At 49.8% G+C, this 10,232-nt stretch overlaps 1 protein-coding gene across 1 annotated transcript; it reads right to left on the bottom strand.

The window, feature by feature from the left end:
* Positions 1 to 6,127: 6,127 nt before the first annotated feature.
* PAQR8 (progestin and adipoQ receptor family member VIII) lies at positions 6,128 to 7,830 on the bottom strand. The gene has a single exon (XM_010154492.1). It carries the CDS (start codon positions 7,828 to 7,830, stop codon positions 6,772 to 6,774), a length of 1,059 nt encoding a protein of 352 aa, XP_010152794.1. The 3' UTR covers positions 6,128 to 6,771.
* Positions 7,831 to 10,232: the final 2,402 nt, after the last annotated feature.

The raw sequence follows: 10,232 nt of genomic DNA, 5'->3' as shown, positions 1-10,232 counted from the left end.
TTACCTTCCCTTCACATTCTTTCCCCTGTGGCTGGCGAGACACAAAATTACCAGAAAAAAATGCCTTGTTCCTCTGACTTTGAAGCTCTTTAACTTTTTGTATTTGGCTGCATGTGCTTTGGATAAGCCAGTTCCCTCTTCTGCTAATAACCATCCCTGGCTTTTCAGATGTCAAGGATGTGTGTGTAATATCCAATAATGAAGGGCATGTAGTAAATAATTCCCTAAAACCGCATCACCAAGGAATTTCTTCTCAGCATGCCACAAGTCTCTATTTTTGCTTCTAGTTTAAAAAGTTAACATCCCTTGTTTTCTGTTTTGGTATTTTCTCCCTTTCCTTTTCCATTTGGACTACATGGAAACATAAAACTTTGGCTTAACTCGTCTGGTGAAATCCTTGCCACTTACAGAGAGGACGAGAGGTCAGCAAAGCACATCCCTCGCTCAGAAATCATCTTTTTGCAGAGCTGGCTGCGTGCCTGCCTGCATGGAAGTGTTTTTTTCCCTTTCTCTGGAGAGCTAGCGCTGAAGGCTCTGCTGTCGTGGCACTGGAGGCCTCTGCGCTCACAGATGAAGACATCTCGCCCTCTGGTGGGTAAACACACAGCAGTTTGGAAGCCTTGGGCTGCTTATTAAAAAATCATAATTAAAATTATTAGTGTGGTGGTAACGGAAGGGAAAAGCGCAGAGTTTTTTAGTGGACTAAAATGCCTACTGTATATCTCGGGGGACGAGGTATGTGGACAACCACACATGATCCTCCTGGTAAAGAGGGTTTAAACTAGGGGTGATGGAGAGAGAGAGGTACCAGCAGCTCCGGGAGGGAGTGATGGGTAGGGTTGATAAGCAGAGGGCCTGGAGTGATGTAACAGAAAGAGATCACAAAATCAACAAAACAGGGCCTAAGCAGGGTCACCTCCAGCATTCAGATGTAGGAAGGAAGTGCCTACAAGGCACCATTATGGAGAAATCCCGAAAACCCTTTCTGGGAATTCAGGGTGCTGGGGTGTAACTCTGAAGTGCCTGTGGACTAATGCAGGCAGCATGGGGACTGTGCACGATGTCAGAGATCTGTGTGCAGCTGCAGGGCTACGATCTTGCTGGGATCAGGAAGACATGGTGGGATGGCTCCCAGGATGCAAGTGTTGCAACGGAGGGACACAGGCTCTTTAGGAAGGGCAGGTTGGGAACATGAGGATCGGGAGTTGCGCTTTATGTGAAACCAGCCCGAGTGCATGGAGCTTGCCTGGATGATGAGCCAACTGAGAGCTTGTGGTAAGAGAAGACCAATATGGGCGACTGACTAGAAAGAAGCTTTGCAGAAAACCTGGACATCCTGGGGAATGCATCCTCAGCTGCACTACACAAAGTATTGCCCATCCTCTACTCAGCCCTGGTGAGGCCACCTCTGCAGTGCTGTGTCCAGTTCTGGTCTCCCCAGTCCCAAACAGACATTCTGGAGAGTGTCCAGCGAAGTGCTCCCAAGATGATGAAGGGACTGGAGCATCTCTCCAGTACGGAAATGCTGAGAGAGCTGGGACTGTTCAGCCTGAAGAAGAAAAGCATTGGGGGGGGATCTTATTAATGTGTATAAATACCTGAAGGGAAGGTGCGAAGAGGACGGAGCCAGGCTATTTTCAGTGGTTCACAGTGCCAGGACCAGAAGCCACAGGCACAGACTAAAACAGGTTCCTCTGAACAGCAGGAAACACTTTTTGGACAGGCTGCCCAGAGAGGTTGTGGAGTCTCTATCCTTGGACATATCCAAAAGCCATCTTGATGTGATCCTGGGCAATTGGCTTTCAGTGGCCCTGCTTGAGCAGAGGGGTTGGGCCAGATTTCCAAACTCAACCATTCTGTGATTCTGCACAGCTATCAGCAAGAAGAAGAGAAGCTGTAGCCTTATTTCATGTAGGCTCATGTCTAACTGACTGATAGCCATCCTTCTGTCCATCAATGGTTGTGTCTCTGGCTTAATTTCAAGCATGCATTGAAAAGTTTTGCTTGAACAGGCACTTGTATTCACAGCTTGGCCACTGAAGCTGCAGTGATTTGATGCCAGGCCAGCAAATCACTAGAATGAAGGAAAACTGGACACCCAAATACTTTTGTGGATGATGAACTTAAATCAATCTAATCAGGGTCAGGGCAGCCGTTTTGCACCTCCCTTGTGAAAAGGGAACGGAAACCACAGTTGCTGTGAAACCTAGAGAGTGCTTTGAGATGCACAGATAAAACCACACCCTGCTGTACATTACTGCTGTAATTAATATCCACTCTAATACATCCACTCTATAATTATTACCCCCTTTTCTTCCTAATGACTCATAACCTTCTGTAGTTGTGCATTTGGGAATTTCATACCACACCAAGCGTTTTGCTTTTAGAGTATTTTTTTTCATTAAGGTTTTTAAATAATGATCAGTACAGTACAAAGCTTAAAATATTATCAATGTTTTCAACAATACAAAGTCAGCAGATGGGAGTTGGGAAGGGGATGGTTAATATGTAACGCTCATACCCTTCCCTGTTTCCCAGGGAAAAAATACAAACTCTCCTGTGTTTAGTAACAAACAGTGCTTAAAAATAATCTTGTCAGTAAAAGATGTGAATTGCAAGGCACATGAGGAACCCGTCCTTGCCTTGTTACACAAATCATTAGGCATAAATACAAGTTTAAGGCATCTCTCTCCATCCTCCCCTTCTGCTCCGTACACCAAGCAAATCCTGTCAGTGGGTATCAGCTGTCAAGAGTAACCAGGGACAAAGAGGCTGCGTCTGAGCCTCAGGTTCCTTCCTGGTGAATCCCCAAAAGGAGCAGCGTAAGGCACATTGGGATGAATTCTCAGGAGTTGTCCTGTACAGATCCAGGTTGTAAGATCTGCAAAAAGTACCATCTCAGCACCAGACATTCCTGGGGGTGAGGGTCAGGACCTCAGTCCCTTCAGGATCTCGGATGTGCTCAACCTTTGGTGGTCAGCTCTTCACCAAACTCTAGGACTGGTACACCCTTCCCGGCCGTGCCTCCTTAGAGGAGCACCAGGATGGAAGGAGGCGTGCTCCAAGCCCAAGGAGAAGGCCCTGAGAAGCTCTCAGACAAGCTGAGCGTTTATCACAGCGGCACTTTTGCTCTCTCTGGACCCAGTTCTGGTCTCCCCTAGATCAACGGCAGGGCTTTCCGGAGGGCATCGGCAGCCACCTTCCAGTCCCAGCCCGGCTGAGGTGCAGCAGAGTGCGTGGAGGCTGCCCAGGGACACAGCCAGATGTGTAAGGCACAGGGATAAAGTCCGGGAATGAGGGAAAGAAATAAGCTGGTTGGAGGAAGAGGAGGAGGACGGAGGCAGGGATGAAGGAAGCTCCAGTGTTGGTGAGCCCCTTGTGACACAAGGGTGCATCCTTACAGCAGCAACGATCTGTATGGCGATTCCCTGCTCCAACAGCTCACAGCAGTAACCAGGAGGTCAGCTCCAGCTCTGAGCACAGCGGCACACGGGGACGTGAGTGGCTTCATCTGAGCGATGTGTAAAACCACCACCACTGTTGCACAATTGCTCCAGAAGGAGTTGTTTCACTATGATGGAGCAGGGAGAAGACATATGACCACAAATACCTCGAAGAGCCATGTGATCACCTCCTCTCCCTGTCCTCGAACTAGATGGCATTACTGTACTCATCCTCCTTTGACAAGGGCAGGACATATCATCTATTTTCAAAGCCTTAAAGAAGGAAACGCTCGGGCGATCCCTTCCTTTGGTACCAGTATAACTAGGCAGCAGCAGAGCAGGGTTTGCTGTTAGCAGCAATGCCCATTACCTCTCAGTTTTAGCCCAGAAAGGAGCTCTGGACCAGCCTGGTTTACTCCCCTTCCTCCACAGGAGCCCACTGATACCATCCAGGCAGATCCACCATCAGTGGCTCATTCTGCTTTAACTACCACAAAAGCAAGGCAAATTAGGCTGTGAGAAAAAGCACTGCCCCCACTGGATGTCTTTCCCCAAACTGGGAGGAGACCCACAAGCAAAGCTGCACAGACCATGGAGGGAGCGGGCCATCAGTGCAGCTAAGCTAGTTGAGCAACCAGCTGCTGTTGCAAGGAGTCTTCTGCTGGCCTCTGCTCTGGCCCTTCCCTGCAGGCAGAAGTGTTGCCCAAGTGAGATGACTGAAAGTTAAAACCAGCAGAAAATTACTGACATTTTTTCAGTAAGGATTGGTTTTCCACTGGTCCACCTCCTGGCACTGGCTCACTCTGTGGTCAGATGACAACGGGAATGATGAGGTGTCATTGGGACCATCCCCATTTGTCATCCCCCTGAGGCAAATCTACTGTGAGGTCAATATGGCTGTACCATCAAAATAAACCGTAGGAAATGAAGTCATTCATTATTAAGCTGGACTGGATGTAAACCAGGAGTCCTAGAGTGATGAGAAAGGGTGGACTAGATGACCTCCTACGGCTTTCCTATGATTTCTTCTCCTGTACTCAAAACTTCCCTCCTTATATTCAATTTGTCAACAGGGCCATGAGTTTCAACTTTGTTGAAACCCACAAAACCCAAAACACAGCAAAGCACCTATTAACAGATCTGTTGTCAGAGACACTGGTGTCTGACCCACCTTGTTTCTCCAGCAGAACAGCACTGCTCCCTCCAGGCTAATCGTGGCCCAACTAGGAGGCTCTGCAGATATAAAAGCCAAAGGCGAAGCCTTTCTGTATAATAACCATGCGTGCACACGCATACACAAACACACACACATCTCAATAGTTAAAAACCACACCGAGTGCAGAAATCAGTGCTTGTCATGACAAATCACATCCCCAACCCTAACCTCTGCCTGCTCAGAACCAACAATCACGATTCGTTTGCCTGCCCTTGGATTCAATGAGACAAATCTGCAGCTGGAATAGATCCCATGCCTTCCTTGCTTTCAGCAAAGATTTATACCTCCTAGGAATGTCCCAGATGTCAAGGCATTTGAGGTTGCATGGCTTGCAGAGTGTAGAGCTGGGAGGAGCCATGCCCGGGTTTACTATGGAAAGCAAGCAGTGGATCAAACAGGTGTCAATGCTCCATGGGACTGAATCTCTGCAATGGCTCGGATCATCCTGCCCTGCAAGTGCTGCCAACTTCAGTGCAACAGTGTGGCTCCATATCTGGTATTCCCCAAGAGGATACTCATCCAGTGGGGGACACAGGACTGACCCATGGACCTTAAGTGTCCCTCACCACGATCTTTGCTACTTCATACAAGAATCACCTCAAGGACAAACCCATCCCAAGGCTGTACAGGACCTTAATGCTGTCACCCTGCTCCTGCCTTTTGCTGTTCTACCTTCACCTGCTGCTGATAAAAACGTGCCTGATTTAAAACCCTGTTTGGACAGAGAAAAGCAACCCTGCAGCTTCAAGGTCAGCTTTCCCACGCAGCCCACCAAGGCCTGCTTGGTGTCCTGAAAAGCACCATTAAGAAGGGAATAAAGACTACTTCACTTTCATCCCCTTTTGGCCATGACCACAGTATTTGCAGGCCCAGGACCCTAAGCCTTTCCCCTACCAGACCGGTCACACCCAAGTCTGCATGGAGAGCGCTGGAGGTCAGTCAGACTCCCTAGAGAGGTGATACAGAGTCAGTCTGCGTGGGAATGATCCCATCACACGAGCAGCCAAGGTGATGCACCCAGCCTCAAAAGCATCTCCTCTCCCAGGGCCAGAGACCTGAATGCTTGTCGTGGTTTAACTGCAGCTGCAGTATCAGAAGCGGAGAAAAGACCTTGAAACTGGTACAGGCATTCCTCAGTGCCAGCTAAGAACTTATCAGTGCTGCTCCCTGCATCCAGGAACACAGCTTCCTAGCAGCCACAGTAAAGAGATTTAACCCTTTCCTGGCTGAATCCAGCACAATGGTGATGGCCTCTTGGGTGCTCAACCTCTGCCACTGCTACCGAGGGAGGCTCAAACCCATCTCCAACCTGACCCTGCTCCTCAAAAGTAGTTAAAATGGAAGTGAGGAGCCTTTGAAGACCTGTCTTTTAGGCTACCAAACAACCATCAGCACTACCTTAGGTCAAATTCAAACTGCTGAGAAAGACCGCATCTCCTGTCAGTAATCCTTGGGACAGCCTGACTCCTTGGGTTTAAGTCTCCAAACATGCTTGGCCAAAGCCACCTCAACAATCTGGCATCCAGATACGTGACAAGGGGACCCCAGAGAGAACCTGGCTTAGCCTGGCTGGAGCAGGAAAAGGATTATACCATCCACTGTGCCACACGTACCCTTGCAGCTGAACCCCAGAAATGAAACCTTGAAACCTTGCTCCTGCCTTTGATAGTAACAGGTCTCCCACAAATAGCAGAGATGGCAAAACCCAGAGAGGTCATCACGTCCATTTGTGGGGCTCACGGTGTGTTCTGCACTGCGTTGTGAGCCCTGGCAGACCCTTCTACAGTCTCACAGCCTTCAGGATGCCCTCCCTGACATTCAGCAAGATATCACCCACAGGTTTACCAGAACAGACAAGAAACCTCTGCCTATTCCAGCATCCTTGGTTAAATGACTTATTCTGGCTTAAAACACCCCATGTCCCTTCAGATGGCAAAAGGCAGTTCCTGCTGTGAAAATGAATCCAGCATGATGTCTCCAGCCCTCCACCCGAGTCCGGGGTCCGGGTTAGTCACAGCGTGTTAGGCAAATAAACCAGTTATGTCTCTAATATGTTATGCCCCTTTTCTTGATTTTTCACCACCCTGGTGATGCCCATCGCATTTGTGACTCTCAGGAGTCCTTTTTAGCCAGGCTGGTCTTGATCCTGCATCGCAGGATGTAAGCTGTGATGGCACTACAAGCCACCAGGCCAAAAAAAGAGATGCAGGAGAGATAAATGGAAAAAGGCCCATGTCTCTTCAGGAAAATCTCCTGCCTGTTCTTGTAATCCAATAAAATAGCTTCCAGCTGTGACAGGGTGCAGACGGCCAGGAAGGTGTGGAAAATCTGGTGGGCATGGCCAATAATATCACAGGAGCCAGGGAAGTACTTCTCAGGGACCGGGCAGGAGAAGAAATAAGCACTGATAAGGAAAAACAGTATCTGGTATGTGTGGTACCAAGCAGCATCTTCCTCACAGCCCCCCAGGTGACACACAACCACCCGGTGAGCGACAGGACTGATATCCAAGATAAATGCCAGCCCCGCTGGGATCACCTGGCACATCTTCCTCATGATGGGGTAAGGCCGTCGGTACCGATATTTCGCGTAGCAGCATCCAGCACAAGACAGCCAACCACAGAACGCAGCTGCCGGCAGGAAGAAAAGCCAGAACTTGTCGTACCAGGCCTGGTCAGAGCTGTAGTAGAAGTGAGCCAGGGCACTACCGTATTGGTAGATGCTGACTCCGACGTAGTCCATGAAGTAGAAGGTGTAGTGGTACAGCTCTGATTTGGACTGCAGTAGGTGTGCCAAGAGGCTGCAGGTCAGGTAGGTGACAGAGGAGAAGACAAAGATGAGCAAAGGCAAGGACCACGCGTCCACGGGTAACTGCTCAGCCTCCACAAACGTCTTGAACCTCAGCAGCACAGCCAGCGCTGCCAGGAGATGAGTCCATACATTGACCACCTCATTGTGCTTCTGGAAGAGACTAAGGAAGTAGTACCGCCAGTCCTGGTTGGTGGGACGGTACCCGGTGTGGATGTACGGCTCACGAAAGAGCTGCGGCACCTCACACTCTTTGACGGTGCAAGGCATCTTAGGGAAGCCATCCTCCAGCAGCCTGGGGAGACGGCTGAGATGCTGCCCGCTGAGGGACAGCGTGCTGATCCGCTCCAGGATGGCTGTCATCTCGCTGCGTGCAGCCGCTGTGAGCCCTGGAGGAAAGGCGTCCTTCTGCCCTGCAGGGAAGGGAGAAAGAAGAAATGTTAATGGTGATGCATTGGGGAGAATCATTCCTGGGTGGGATGAGCCACGGTGCTATCGAGATGCTGGCCCTGCTTTTAGGGGAAAAGTGCTTTTCTTGACTCGGCAGACCTAAATTCAGCATGGAGAAGGATGGCACAGCCTTGTCCCTGCAGTTCAGCCTATGTCAGATGGGCACAGCAGTGTCACAAGCCTGTCTTTCTTCCCCACTTCCTCAAGCAATCATCCTGGACCATGTTTAAGAGTAGCCAGGAGCTGCCAGTAAGGGACTGCAAGAAGCAGTTAGACATCAAGAAAACACCCTAAGACTTGCAGAAGGGATTTTTCACCCCCTTCCCCAGAACAAACTGCTCAGGGACAAAATTCGGGTTTAATTACTCATCTAAGGAATAACCTGCCTTTCTGTGCCTGAGTGAAGAGGGTCCCAACCAAATCACGGAGGTTGCAAATAAGCCCTGCTTCCCTGCCACACAACTGGGGGTGTTGCAGTGACTGGGGCAGAGGGAGAAGGGGAGAGGTCCACAGTCCCACATCCGCAGCTCTCCTCCCTCCACGTGTAAGCAGCAGCAGAACTGGGAGGTGATGGAGAAATGGGAAGCTCCACATTAGAGCTGGCTGCTGTTTGGGTGTAGCATCAAAGCCTTGGGAGCATCCACGAAGCCATGCTGAGTGGCTGCCAGATGAGATGTGCCTGGATGCTCAGAGCAGCCAAACCGCAGTGCTGGGCACTCCTCTGCCTTCTCTGCTCCTTGGCAACCTCCGGAGTTGCTAAGCTCTGGCCGGAAAGATTCAGATTCAGGGCACAGCAAGATCTTAATGTCTGGAGACTACCACAACAGCACTGAATTAATTCCCCATTCCCTCTGTTTCCCTTCCACCGTAGGTACTTATGCCACACAACACAGAGGAGAACTCATCACGGAGATGCCCCTGCTTGAACTGAAATCAATGATGACGGAGCCCCGTCAGTCTGCAGGGCTGTGGTTTGCCTTGTGCAGCCAACACACACGTTTGTGAGAGTGAGGCCCGACTCCTACGCTTCTGTGCACCCAACCAGCGGATGGAGGTGGCCAAAAATAAGTAAATGCAAATAAGTATTTTTTGCCTGAGTGCAGGAAATGGCTTAGTTTTCTTCTGTTGTGTCTGACACCAGCTGCTGCCAGAGGTGAGAGAGGAATAGTTGGCGTGGGCACATGATGGGAGACCCATGCTAGGCTGGCGACAGGGGACTGGACAGTGTTAAACACCGAGAGAGGGTGCAAGCAGGGAGCTGGGACCTGTCACACAGCACAAAGAGCAAAGTCAGAGCCTCTGAACCAGATTGCAAATCCCACTTCCTCTTACAACCCAAAGCCTCTGATAGCAGACAAAATATTTTCACATTGTTTCCGTATTACAGCAGATGGGAGTTGTCATAATTAAGTTACATTTTCCAGCCAATTCTCTCTCTCCCTGTGCTTTCCAGGCTTTCTCCCTTAGTACCTCTCAGGGATGGGTTTTTTTTCTCCCTTGTTTGCCCACAGGGGAATCTGACTGCTGAATTTGATGGAGTTGCCTTAGCCACAGAAGGCAAAATGATCCCTGCAAATGGTATGTTAGTTTCACAGATGCATAAACCTGAAGACAGCTTTGATGTTGTACACATTCACAAAGACTTTGTTTCTCTCCTAAGGGTCTGCGGGGTCCAGATCTGTGATGGGACATGCAGTTCCTTCAGCAGCTTGTGTGTCCCTGTGGAGATACATGCCAACATTTAGGGAGGCAAGGCCAATTCTGACTCTGGGTCACTCCTATGAGGGGATGGTGTGAAAAAGAGGTGATGTCGCCTCTCCCATGTTCTAACATACAGCCAGTATACTCTGGCTCCTTCTAGCCGATGGAGAAAGAAAGGCTCATTCATCCAACCCACTCGAGACCTCAGCCTCAGGATAAGGCAAAGCCCAAGCCAGGAGACCATCCCTGGCTACGCAGCGCTGTAGTACTCACCCTCTATTGCCTTGTACCTCCTTTGGATGATCTGGACAGAAATTGGCTGAAGGCTAAGCATGCTGAGGTGGGAAGGACCGCGAGACTTTATGGATGTGTCTATACCAAGACAGTGATTTCCTGGTCTAGATGCACAGACAAGAGCTCCTGTCCCACACTGACTACATCTCCTTCACTGCTGCACCAAGACATCTGCTGACTCAAGCTGATGATCTCCAGGCCTTACGCACAGGTTTTGCCCTGTGCAGAGGTGGGGGCACAGACTCTGAAGTGTTTTATGTGCCCTAAGCTCCTCTGCCCTGTCCGTTAATGTGTTTTACACTTCTCCCAGCACTGCTGTG

This window comes from Eurypyga helias, unplaced genomic scaffold (genome assembly GCF_000690775.1).
Source record: "Eurypyga helias isolate BGI_N326 unplaced genomic scaffold, ASM69077v1 scaffold16096, whole genome shotgun sequence".
Taxonomy (NCBI): Eukaryota; Metazoa; Chordata; class Aves; order Eurypygiformes; family Eurypygidae; genus Eurypyga; species Eurypyga helias.
This window is presented reverse-complemented; position numbering and strand designations above follow the sequence as displayed.